This window comes from Euphorbia lathyris, chromosome 6 (assembly GCF_963576675.1).
Source record: "Euphorbia lathyris chromosome 6, ddEupLath1.1, whole genome shotgun sequence".
In the NCBI taxonomy this organism is placed as follows: domain Eukaryota; kingdom Viridiplantae; phylum Streptophyta; class Magnoliopsida; order Malpighiales; family Euphorbiaceae; genus Euphorbia; species Euphorbia lathyris.
Window position 1 is genome coordinate 16,046,948 of NC_088915.1, and position 13,317 is coordinate 16,060,264.

The 13,317-nt window shown below is 33.7% G+C and overlaps 1 protein-coding gene across 3 annotated transcripts; it reads left to right on the plus strand.

Annotated features, from left to right (window-relative positions):
- Positions 1 to 565: 565 nt before the first annotated feature.
- Positions 566 to 11,105, plus strand: LOC136232676 (4-hydroxybenzoate polyprenyltransferase, mitochondrial). 3 transcript variants are annotated; one of them, XM_066022002.1, is made up of 9 exons: positions 573 to 1,243; positions 2,722 to 2,857; positions 4,208 to 4,329; positions 5,342 to 5,411; positions 5,495 to 5,644; positions 7,329 to 7,464; positions 7,561 to 7,657; positions 8,294 to 8,363; positions 10,886 to 11,105. In XM_066022002.1, the coding sequence occupies exons 1-8, from the start codon at positions 828 to 830 to the stop codon at positions 8,358 to 8,360; spliced, it is 1,194 nt and encodes a 397-aa protein (XP_065878074.1). In that variant the 5' UTR covers positions 573 to 827; the 3' UTR covers positions 8,361 to 8,363; positions 10,886 to 11,105. The 3 variants fall into 3 exon arrangements, with proteins under 3 accessions (XP_065878075.1, XP_065878076.1, XP_065878074.1); XM_066022003.1 differs by lacking the exons at positions 7,561 to 7,657; positions 8,294 to 8,363; positions 10,886 to 11,105 and adding exons at positions 6,903 to 6,955; positions 7,026 to 7,079 and having other exon boundaries at positions 566 to 1,243; positions 7,329 to 7,385; XM_066022004.1 differs by lacking the exons at positions 7,561 to 7,657; positions 8,294 to 8,363; positions 10,886 to 11,105 and adding an exon at positions 6,903 to 6,955 and having other exon boundaries at positions 567 to 1,243; positions 7,329 to 7,385.
- The last annotated feature ends 2,212 nt before the right edge of the window (positions 11,106 to 13,317 follow it).

Below are 13,317 nucleotides of genomic sequence, written 5' to 3' on the forward strand. Positions count from 1 at the left end.
GCAAACAACAATTAAACCAAAGGGGTCATGTATGTAATTTTGTTTCTAGGATTTCAAGGTATTTAAACCCTTCATAAATTTGTAATGGCAATTTTTCATCAATCAAATTTGAAATTACTATCATGTAGGTTAGGGATGGCAACATGTAGGGTACATGTGGGTAATGTCATTCACAAACTCTTACCCTTTTATTTTTTAATTATCCGTACCTGTCTCATTACCCTAACGGGTATACTTTTTGCATCCCATACCCTTTCTATTTAATTCGCGGGTACCCGCGGGTGCCCTTACCCATTAAGAATCAATAAATAAAAAAATTACAAATTTAACAAACTATAAATTTAATAAATCATTAATCTAAAAATTGAATAAATTGAACCCTAATTAATAAGAATAGAGTAGTTTAGTGTATCACTTAATTGTTAAAAAATAAATGATTGGGGTTTAAATTTTACGTCTTACATCTAAAAAACAATAATATTTATTAATATATTTTTTTTACAACGGGCACTACCGTTGCCATCCCTAATGTAGGCTAGGGCTGGGCTTTATCAATGTCAATTTCTCTTGCATCACTGTGTAATTGTCCAGGGGTGGTACTACAGTTCTCTATGGGTGGAGTTAGCTATTTCATGTGGCTTTTGTGATGTGTTGGTTGAATTAGACGTAAAAATTATTGTGGACGGGGGACCAGGCCTTTGCTGCAATCAATTTAGATCGTCTGCACACTGGCCGTTCCATGTCCGGCCACTAGGCGCCACTCGTCCATTCTCTCTTGCCTTTTTGACCTCCGACACTGATTGATTCTTCATTTCTCTAGGTTTTCAATGGCATTACTTTTATCCTATGTTGCTTCACGGAGCTCCATAAGAAGGTTGCTCAAACCCTCTTTCTCCTCATTTTATCTGATCAACAACACCACATTGATTGATTCTTCAACTTGCCCATCAAAACCACCAATTCCTATTACTAATGCTGTCATCCCTAAATTTGACCAGATTTCTCGATTTTATAATTTCGGATTTCACTATCCATCTATATATTCCAATTTGAGGTTTGTTGAAGGAATTTCGACATTACCGAGCTCAGAGAATGAGGAGAACCCGAAGAATAGAGGATCTTCAAAGCCGCGAGAGGTTTCATGGGTTGACTTGTGGTTGCCGAAAAATGCTCGGCCTTATGCACGCCTCGCTCGGCTTGATAAGCCAATAGGAACTTGGCTGCTTGCTTGGCCTTGTATGTGGTATGCGCTATTTTTTTTTGGTTGTGATTTCTTTTGTATAGAATTTTTGAAATGATCTTGTGTTGAAACCTATATTTACTGATCCATAAAAAGCTAATATTATATTGACGAATAATATTCCTTTACTGATCAGTTTTCATCTTTATACTCATAGCTAAAAAGCTGATCAAACTTTGTGATCTAAAACGAATATATGATTTTTCTTTGTTCTAAATAAACAAAGCAGTAAGTCATGTTGTTTGTATTTGTTCTCAGAAAGTTGGATGTTTTGGATGAATATGGCTTTGTTTTGTTCAGATAGTTTAGGGCACAAATGTTTAATGCCTATATTGTTTATCGCTGGAAATATCTTCATGGAGTTTTCATAACCTCTTTTTTATTGAATAAGATTTGTTTGTCCAATGCAAATAGTTTTTTAGCTGACCTCAATTTCAGAACCAAAAAGAAGGAAAAATTTCATCTGCTAGATTAGAAATAAGTTTTCCAGGACATTATTTATGTGTGAAACAAATGAAGCTTTATTATAACAAGCCAATGCCATCATATGTAATTGAACCTATTAGGGGCGAGAAAGGGAACTAAAATTAAATTATGTAAAGTTCACATTTGGATTACTTTTGTGGTTAGGAGGGGCACAAGGATTTAATCCAATTATGATAGTCTAAGCATTGAGGGCGAGCCTTGGCGCAACGGTAAACGTTGTAGTCGTGTGACTGAGAGGTCACGGGTTCGAGTCTTAGGAGCGGCCTCTTGCCAAAAAATTGGCAGGGGAAGGCTTGCCCCCAATACACCCTTGTGGTGGGACCCCTCCCCGGACCCTCGCTTAGCGGGGACGCATAGTGCACCGGGCTGCCCTTTATGGTGGTCTAAGCATTTGATGAGTAAGCAATTTGCTTTTGTGAATTAATATTTTTATAAGTAATGGATCGTGAGGCTTTTTAGGGTAATGTGCAAGGCCACCTTTTCCAATTGTATTATGTGGCTGGAAATCTTGTCTCATGCTGGTCAATATTTTCAAAAAGATAATGCCATCTAAGGGAATTATATGGTGTATGCTTGTGAGTGCCTAGTTAATGATCATTGTTTTTTTGCCTCTTCTCTATCCTCATCTTAGATTGACAATGACAAATATTTCTCTTTGTGGGATAATTTATAAATTGAGATCATATTGACCACTCCGTGAGCTTGATTGTCGAACCTCTTCATGTTTCAGGGTGGGGTTGATTAAATTGGAGGGATGGATAAGTGGCTAGGTAAATTTTTATCATACTCCTATTTGAATATTTCGTTGTGCTTCAGTTTTATCATTGAGTTAGGTTGCGTTTATATTTTTGTCTCATTACACTGCAATTAACTCTCATATCCATGTTGTTTATGTGAAGTTCAATAAAAAACTTGTGATGCTTTTGATTAGATTTATCATGGCGAATACTTACATTGTTTACTTTGATATAAATCGATTTTTTCTTTCTTTCTAGGTCCATTTCATTGGCAACATCTCCAGGGAACCTCCCTGATTTTCGGATGATGGCTTTATTTGGCTGTGGGGCTTTGCTTTTAAGAGGTGCTGGATGTACAGTCAATGATCTTCTTGATAGAGATATTGATACTAAGGTAAATGTCGTTTTTTCTCATTGTTAGATTTGGTCTTTATTCAAAATAGTTTTCGTAGTTATCATAAATGCTCATCTTGCAATTGCTCAGTAAAGTTTTCTTGTAAATGATATATCATTAATGGATAAAATGACGATTACACCATTGGGTACTAGAGTTTCTGATTTGTTTTTCTTTTGCCTAAGCAAACTTCTATTAGTTATGCTCTTGTTTAACATAAAAAATAAAAAGAGTGGGACATTTTTTATTTGCTCTGTTTGGCTCATTTAGGCTCTTAAAAACTTCTTAAGTGATGACATTTAGTTCAAACTATTGAAAAGTCTTGCATGTTTATTGTGTTCAGAGTAATATACTTATCTATTGTATCATGTTGGTAGTTCATTCTTTTCCCCACCTTCAAGGTAGTAAAGAATAGCTATTTGTGTTTGTAGTGAAAGAGTCATGTCACTAGCATACTAGTGATGATGCTGAAACTAATGTGAGAAAATATAGAAAGATGATTACAAAATTAATTAATTTATGTAGGCGCAACGGTAAAACGTTGTTGCCTTGGCGCAACGGTAAAACGTTGTTGCCGTGTGACCTGGCGCAACGGTAAAACTAAGAGGGCGAGCCTTGGCGCAACGGTAAAACGTTGTTGCCGTGTGACCAGAGGTCACGGGTTCGAGTCTTAGGAGCGGCCTCTTGCCAATTAAATTGGCAAGGGAAGGCTTGCCCCCAATACACCCTTGTGGTGGGACCCCTCCCCGGACCCTCGCTCAGCGGGGACGCGTAATGCGACCGGGCCGCCCTTTATGTAGGCGCACATTGAGATGATTTGTCTATGTCAAACTTAGACCTATAATGCACATATCAAAGGTCAAGCATATAGAAGAAAGACAAAAGCAGACATAGGATCTCTTGGTCTGTGGCAAAAAAAAGGGTTTATAGGTATGGACATTACTATAAAATTTAAAAGAGTAAAATGGATGAGAAATGGCCAACTCAATATATATTAGTATTTAATCTTGTTGACTGTTATCGTATCTGGTTTTGAGAATTGAATTTTTCGCTGATATGTACCGGTGCTGCTCAGTTCTAGCTTCTATTTTTTTCATTTTTATCTTAGGTTCTCCCTTCCCTTCTTTTTTCTGCTGCATTGGAATCTTCCCAACCTTCGACACTTGTTTGGTGCGCTGCTACTGTTTTTGCTCTTCTCTGCTTAATCATCATGCATTACCATTTGCTGCTATCTTGTTTCTAAGCAATGCCAAGTTCTTGTAGTTATGCTTGTGTGCTTGATTGGAAAAGAGTCCCTCGCTCAGAAAATATTGGGTTATTTTGTGATTTTCATAAAATTGGTTAATGCAGGTGGAACGCACAAAGTTGAGACCAGTTGCAAGTGGTCTTTTGTCACCATTTGAAGGACTTTGTTTTCTTGGGTTTCAATTGCTCATGGGTCTCGGAATTCTTCTTCAACTGAATAATTATAGGTTAGTGTTTTAGAAACTATACACCACAATCACAAGTAATACCAAATTTAAGCAGAAACAAGAATAAGTGATGATGAAATGAAGAACTATGGTATTCAATTACTCAATGAGACAGTCACAATAAACCACACTGAATTTATTTATTTTTTATATTTTTTGATAATTTATCTAAATAATTGGTTTGAGTCTCGTCAGGCATCCTTTAGGTGGCTCCTCTCCAATTAAAGTTTATTGCTTATAGTAGGATTCGAACTCGAGATCTCTAGCTTAAGTGATTTGAGGCCCTTATCCACATTGAATGTAATGCGAACCAAGATATTGACTCTCCCGGGGGCACAGATCCAAAACCTCCAGCACGCAGCTGGTGACAAAAGTCACAAAATTTCCCACATAGCCCCAACGGTAACAGACTACATCCCTTTATTGTCTTTCTGGTTTCACAGCTATTTGTCACCTAGTACTCGCTCCCCACATGCTCCTTTTGTCTTATGCTACAGACCTTCCAAATTTTTTGGGTGTCAGAATTAGCCCAATCCAGGCTCTTTCTCCCTTTCACTTGCCATTTCTTTGCTATCTAGTAATGGCAGTCATAGAATGAGATGTGCATAATCTATGTGGTATAATTTGAGCGAAGAATCACTTTCTTTCCTAAGTGTGGTTGCTTAGGAAATCCTCAGAGCATTTGCTTTGGTTTGTCAGTTGCTTTGCTTTGTTTTTTGTTTCTCATACTTCTGTCACTGGTTTTGATGTTGTAGACTTTGTCAATTTTATCTCATGTATTGCATTGCATTCCCACATTTCAATTAAAATTTACTAATTATCTAATAGAATTATGTGTTACTTTCATTATTTATGTTTCTGTCACAACATTTGATTCAATTATTTTGCTTCTAATGTTTTCAAACATTAGTTGTTCGTTACTTGGCTTGTCTTTATTGTTCAATATTGTTTTACAATAATTTTAGATCAATGTGAACCTGCTTGATGATTGATTTGTTTATTATTTTCACAGCCGTGTTTTGGGAGCTTCATCCTTGTTGCTAGTCTTCTCCTATCCCCTCATGAAAAGATTGACGTTTTGGGTATAGCCGCATTTTATTTTTTGAGTTCTGATTGATTTTATTTTTAACCAATATGTTTATATAGTAAGATTCATGTGGTGCAGCCTCAAGCCTATCTAGGTTTGACATTTAACTGGGGAGCCTTATTGGGGTGGTCTGCTATAAGAGGAACTTTAGATCCAACTATTGTGCTGCCTCTCTACATGGGTGGAGTATTTTGGACCCTTGTGTATGATACAATATATGCACATCAGGTACAGTACCATTGTTTAAATTGATTTTGAGCCTTTGGTTTCCCGGCTTCATTGTAACCTATAACGGAAACGGACACCAGGAAACTTTATTTCTAAAAAAAATATAGCTACGAAATGGTAATGGAAACAGAAAAGAAACCGAAATGGATATGAAACGCTGAAACGCTGAGGAAGAAGAGTTTCCTTGCAACATAGATTGTAACCCATTAAGTTAGTCATGTTTCTATAAGTTAAATTTATCTCATGGCTTCTAATTTTAGTTCGCAAATTATGTGTTATCGTGCATGAGAAAATTAAACCTTTTTTTAAATGTTTCCTGAAGTTTTAGAAGTGTTAATCATTGTGCTTCTGTTGCTTTTGTTCAGATAATGGTGTTGAAAATAATTTGGTATTCATAACTATTTTTGAGCTTCATATATTAATAAACGGATGGTTCCAAGTGAATATTCATCCCGAAATTAGGTCAGTTGACCTTAAAGCCATATCAATGGTTTTCAGACCTAGGTAGCTCTTCTAATCTTATCAATCCCACCTTTCAGCTTCGATCTCAATAATAACTTTATCAAACTTACTGGAATTGGAATTATTTTCCTTCAGTGCTTAAGCAAATAAAAGATGATATCTAATTGTTTTTTCTTTTAAATTTTTATTTTTTCAATAATGGAAAATTACAATCTCTGCAGTTCCTTTTTCCCAGTTTTAGCTAATTCTTTTATTTTTTAACTTCCATCCTTGACAGTTTTGTATTGGTAGTTCCCCAGCTTCCTGAAAAGCACATAACATATACATAGTAAAATGATTTTTGTACTACTGAAGTCTTCCTAATTGTTTCAAAAAAAAGCAGCTAGAAGAAAAAGAAACTACCTTCCAATAACGTCAAAATTTTAAAATTAAGATAAAGAGAGTTTGAAATCAGTTGCATAATTGGAAAAATCAATGTTGTTGGAGATCCTATGGCTTAGAGAAACTACCTTTCCTTTTTTTCCGGCAGCTTTGATCTTTCCTCTCAGAGTCTTGTAACCTTAACTGGTGAGTTTCTCCTTATTAAAAGAATAATACACATTCCAATAAAATCTTTGTGAATCTTTTGTTTAAAAAGAAGATACGAGGCTCAATTTCTATGAATAACAATCATTTTTTAAGTTAAGAAAATCTCAGATTAAATGGATTATATAAAAGTATCAATAACTCTGGTGAGATTGGCCAGGATCTCGTACCTAGAAATACTCTAAGATATCCTCTGAATTTATTGTTGTAGCCTCAACTGGTGGCTCCACTACTGCTGATGTCGCCTCTGTGGCTTGATCAGAGGTAAATGACTTGCAAGTGATAATTTTTTAAACACAAATGAATGCTAAAAAAGTTCTTACCCATGTCAAAGGTTCAGAGTTGATAAAATCAAAAGCATCAATTAAAATTGAAGAACTGCTCAAAGGTTAGGCATACTTTTTTTGGTCGGTTCTTCTTTAAATGGTAACATTGAAATGCATGTTTTAAAAAGGCGCAGTGTAGGAAAGTTATATATTTGCTTATTAGCTGTATGTAATTTTTTTTTTACATGATTGAAGGTTTAATTTTCTCCAATGTATTGTGTAATGGAAGTGTAGCTTTGGGTTGAGTAAAAATATATAGAAACCAGAAATGTGGGTGCTCTGCAAAATAAAATTTTTAATCACTCGTTTAGGATAAGGAGGACGACTTGAAAGTAGGTGTTATGTCAACTGCCCTCAGATTTGGAGACTCAACAAAGGTATGGATCACTGGGTTCGGATTTGCATGCATTGGCAGTCTTGCCCTCAGTGGATTCAATGCTAATATCGGTATGTGCCTTCTTTCCAAGCTCACTGTGACTATTTTCTGTCGGTCCTTTCAGCTTCCCAGTGTAACCAGTTCTTAATACTCATAATATGGTGCAGGTCTGCCCTATTATGCATTCTTGGCGGCTGCTTCTGGACATCTAGCTTGGCAAATATGGACAGTTGATCTATCTTGCCGAGCCGATTGCAACAGAAAGTATGTATTTTCCTTGTTAGATTTGTGATTGTCTATGTTAGATAAGTTATTCTGATTATGCACATGTACAAGATGGACAGTTTCTTCCCTTTCGGAGTGAGGATTGTGTGAACTTTTTTAATAGTGATTTAGAAAATCATTTTCACTCTAAGAAGTTAGATGTTTAACCGAGAAATGTGATGTACATGATTTGTTATCGAATGTCTTCAACTAATAACCTATTGGAAATAAAAAAACTGAACTGTTCTCTTTATCAAAATTTGATGGTTTCAAATTGCTGGTGAATAGATCCTTCATTTTTTTTGTGGGTCTCATTTCCTTATTAAAAAATTTATAGTGGTTTCTGCATTTCTCTTTGTAAAAGTATCCGGTGTGCTTATATCGTGATAATTTGCTTGGGTAATTTTTGGAAGAACCACCTTCGTTGCATGGAAACGGAAATGTCAGAGAGACATCTAAATAATAAAATTATAAGGGTAAATATATATAAATTTTAAATCATAAAGTATGCATTTGTAAAAAAATTTACATATAATTTAAAAAATTACATACAAGTTAGATTAAAAGGACAAAAGGTTTTCTTTTTTGTGATAGTTGGTTAACTTTGTATTTCCTTGATATTTTTCCTGGTCGCAGGTTTGTGTCAAATAAATGGTTTGGTGCAATTATCTTCAGCGGGATTATGTTTGGTAGATACTTTTGAGAGGTATGGTTAACTTTCAGTCAATTATGCATAACAGTTGTTTTTCATTACGAGTTGGAGAATTGTTTGGCGCAATTCAGTTCTTGTAGGTTCCTAACCTCGTAACTGTTCTGAGTAAAATTCAATTGAATTGAGTTCCCACGTTGATAGAACTTCCAAATAGTATTCTGAGGCATGCGTCTCTTCTAGTAAATGCCCCAAGTCTTTCAAGCACAACAAATAGCTGTATATCAACTGTGCTTAAAATTATCCATTTATTTTTATTTTATTTCTTCATTTAGTTTGAAGAATGTTTTGTGAGTGTGTTTTTACAAATTTTTGCTGTGAATTTCAGGTGGCAGGTAAATGATATCAGTAATATAGCAAGTTTTAGCTGTCACTAGCGATAATTATAAATTTAAATTGATAGTTTAAGCAAAATTTGTATGGATTTGAAAATTAATATAATTTTGTTGAGAATGCTTAGATTTAGAAGGAAATCATGTGGTGTGACATGCTTACTATTTATCAAGAAGAATTCATGACAACTTTTCAATTCAATTGATCGTTTTAGATACAATTTTTACTAAAGATCTGTGGATGAGCAAATGGCACCATCTCCTAAAATTTAAACTACATTCTCACTCATCAGTTGATATAGGAAAACTTGAATAAAGTTCTTATTTTCTTAAGAAAAATGATTACATTGTGAGTATTTATACAGTTTACATTCAAGCTTAACTCGTACTATGGAATACAAAATTGTTCTTATAACGGACTGTCATGTCACCGACTTCCTAACTTACTTGTAACTGCTTTTCCGTCTATTGTATTTTCTGTTGATAGAAGCGGGAACCATTTACCTGCTAGTGTAGATGATATGTTGCGACTCTTTTCTTCATTCCAATAGTTGTTGAGCATTTTTCTTCTGTTATCATCTCTTACAACAACATCGAAGTCGAACTTTTTCTTTGCCTGTGTTTCAGGAAAAAGGAGCTCTATTAGGTGATGCAATTTGCTGCTGGATTTTCTTCTCATTGTAAATCTTTTTTTTTTATCCTTTCTCTTCACATTTTTATTCCTAGATTTTCCCATTTCCTCTATGGATGCCAAGCTCCGAACTGCTATTGCTCGCTTTTTAGGCGTTGTCCCCGTATTCTCATCAACCAGCAAAAGAAATCAGACAGTTTACTCTTGATACTTGTGTATGCATCAAATAAACAAAATCATCCATTAATTCAATAATACCAAATAATCTTTTGTTAGACACTTCTCAATTGTGTTTCTGATATTTGATATGCTTTCACCATGATTTTCTTGTATTGACTGTAGCCGATTCAAGCAATGTATAGCTATAGATTCTATTTCCTTCGTACTTTTTTGGTCCTGGGTTAGTGAAATAAAATTCAGGACCAAGAAAGTAGGAAGGAAATAGAATCTATAGCTACACATTGCGTGTTGCGTGGATCGGCTGCGGTCAATACAAGAAAATCATGGTGAAAGCATACCAAATATTAGAAACACAACAGAGAAGTGTCTACCAAAAGATTATTTGGTATGATTGAATTACTGAATGATGTTGTTTATTTGATGCATATACAATCAATAGTAAACTGTCTGATTACTTCCGCTCGCAGGTTGATGAGAATACAGGGACAACGTCTAAAAAGCGAGAAATAGCAATTCCGAGCTTGACATCCATAGAGGAAATGAGAACATCTGTGGGACTCTAAAGGATGAAAAAGGGCTTACAATGAGAAGAAAATCCAGCAACACGTTGCATCACCTGATAGAGCTCCTTTTTCCGTCAACTGAAACATAGGCAAGGAAAAAGATCGACTTCCATGTTGTTGTAAGAGATGATAACTGAAGAAATACGCTCGCAACATATCATCTACACTAGCAGGTAGATGATTCCAGCTTCTATCAACCGAAAATATAGTAGGCAGGAAAGCGGTTTGAAAGTTGGTGACGTGGCATAGTCTGTTATAAGAAAAATTTTGTATTCTGTAATTTCAGTTAAGCTTGAAAGTAAACTAGTATAAATACTCATACAATGTAATCATTTTTTAAGGACATACGAAATTTATTTAAGCTTTCCTATATTCAATTGATGAGTGAGAATGTACTTTAAATTTTATGAGATGATGTCAATTGCTCATCCATGGACCTTTAGTAAAATGATCAATTTGGATTTAAAAGTTGTTAGTTTTCAATTTATTTTAACGTGTGAATTCTTCGTTGATAAATAGTAAGCATGCCACATCATATAACTTACTTCGAAATCTAAGCATTCTCAACGAAATTATATTAATTTTCAAATCCATACTAAAAAGAGAAATATGGACATTGCAATATAAATAATTGAGTGAAAAATTGTCCAAATATGGAGAAATGAGACTGAAAAAACTGGTTTATTTTTGCACACTTCAATTTCGTTCTCTTTTAGGCTTCCTAAACACTTCAACTTAGCAAGATTTGTGTTTTTGCTCCCCGAAGTTTTGGATGGACCCTTCACACATCTTAACTTGGCGTGTGATATTCAGGCATCGTTAATTGCTGATGTGGAAGTTTGTCAGGCTGACATGGCACGTGTAGAAAGTTCTCGCGGGAATTGCGTTTTTCTCTTTACTTAACCATTGAGATTAATCTTTTGCAATCTTAGAGGAAGAACTTTACATCTGAGCATAAGAAAGTAAGATTCTCTTTAACAATGCAAAAGCAACTCCAAAGAAAAGAAAAATAGCACAGATTCTTTTCATTTGAGATAGGGAGTTTTCAATTTTAGCATCACTTTCTCTCTTATTTATCTGTAAAACCTCTAAAAATTAATAATGTTGGAACCATGAAATTTTATTAATTTATAGAGATATTAATTTATAGAATATAAATTTACTGAACTGGTCCAAATTGGAATCAGAAGAAATTATTATTTTTAAAAAGTTATTAATTTATGAAGGTTTTACTGCATCAGGTAACATAGTGGGCAAATGACTTTGAATACTACAAGGGCAGTAGGACTTTATTCTAATCTTTAAAACAAAGTTAAGCTTCCTAAAAAGAACAACTATCAATTCAGGGGAAATTAGAATTGGAAACCGAATTTGAAGGATAATAGAAACTTGGTTATCAATTTTAGTTACAGCAAAAAAATTATCCCTTAGATATTTTAAATATCTGCTTTTTGTAATTGTAAAATTACGATTTTAGTTCCAAAAAATATGATAGTGAATAATTACAATTTTGATACCTATTATTAATTAATACTTTTTTGATCCTATAAAATTTTGAAAGTAATAATCCTTTTAGTGGGATGTTACTACACTTCCAAAAGTTACAATGGTTATAAGCAACCATTGTGGATACTTTTAGAGCATTTTCAATGCAAGCAATTTAAAAAGTTGCTAAAACTTAACACCTCATTTAAAAGTATAATATTTTATTTTATTTTTATTCACATCACTTTTGACAATTTTTTTAAAGAAATGCTCCAATGTCAAGCAACTTTAAAAGTTGTCACTATGGTCCCACATGTATAATTTATTTTAATCATAAATATTGTCATTGTATCAATAGTAGGCAATTAAATCTTTTTTTATATTGAAAAAAGAAAAAGTAAGGATATCAAAAACGGGCAACAGTGTCTTAAAAAGTTAAGCAACTTTTTTACTCTAATGTAAAACACTCTTCCAAGTATCCTTTACCTCATCAAATATTCTTCTAAGCACCCTCATTAGAGATGCTCTTAGTGAAATTAACTGGAATTCTTACCTTTTGTAATAAATATTAGGGGGCGTTTGGTTTGGGGTCTTTAGGAATGGGAATGGGAATGAGAGGGTTTCATTCCCTTTGTTCTTGTTTGTTTACCAAAAAAAAACTCATTCCCTTTACCCACTTTAGGTTAAGCCATTACCCCATGCCCTCTAGGGAGTTGGATTCCCTTTACCCCCATTCCCTTTCCTAAACATATCCAAACACATAGGAGAATTAATGGTTATTCCTTTCATTTCATTTCATTTCCTTTTCTTGATTCCTTTTCCCTTACCCCTTGTAAACCAAACGCTCCCTTAGTGAAATTCATTGGAATCCTTACTTTTGTAAACATGTAGTGAAAGTTTGGCTCTGTGTGTGGTGTTGTCAATGATAGAGAGCAACAAGAAGAAGTTGTTGCTACAGACCTTAGCTAACGGAGGAGGCATAGCCAATGTCATAAGTTGAAGAAAATAATTACAGATGTCGTTGTAGTTGAAAGATTTGTCGATATATCCAAGTAGAAGAATAAATGAAAAAAAAAAAAGTAACAAAGAAGAAGAAGATTATAGTTAAAGGACTTCAAGAGATAAAAGAGTTTTAGAGAAAATTAGATTTTGATTTAATTTTTGGAATTTTTAATTTTTTTTAGGGTTTATTTTAGTGATTAGATCATCGAATTATCTTTTACTAGCAATGTGTTCACGCGTTACGCGGGGCGATAAATTTGTTTATATAGAAATAAAAAATTGTAATATTTTTTTTCAGTATATATGATTAAATATAATGATATTAATATTTTATATTAAAATGATTTCAAGTTCAAAGTGTTAGGGTGTCATCAATGATAATTGTTTTATAAAATTATACTATTGGTTTTTAAAGATCCATTAAGAAAATATTTGTTTTCTTTCTACATAATATTGTTTAACCAACTTATCTTTCTTTAAAATAAATTTACGCTCAATTTTTAATATTTTAAACATACATCAAACAATCATATCTATTCTATAACATCAAATTTGAATTTGAATATCTTGTTATTTCTGTATTCGCGTCTTATGTTTTATTAAGACTGACTCTATGATATCCTCAGATGCATTGTCTTAACTTTCCAAAATGACAAATCAAATTTAGGAACATGAATGTCAAAAGATTTTCCAAGAATTATAATTCAACTTTAATAATATTAAAGATAAAAAACACATAAAAGAAAAAAATATGAAAA

Excerpts from the sequence above, each read along its gene's own strand:
- LOC136232676 (XM_066022002.1), top strand. The coding sequence starts at position 828 with ATGGCATTACTTTTATCCTATGTTGCTTCACGGAGCTCCATAAGAAGG. Across the intron at positions 5,412-5,494 it reads TGAAAAGATTGACGTTTTGG|CCTCAAGCCTATCTAGGTTT; the intron begins GTATAGCCGCAT and ends CATGTGGTGCAG. Across the intron at positions 7,658-8,293 it reads CGAGCCGATTGCAACAGAAA|GTTTGTGTCAAATAAATGGT; the intron begins GTATGTATTTTC and ends TCCTGGTCGCAG.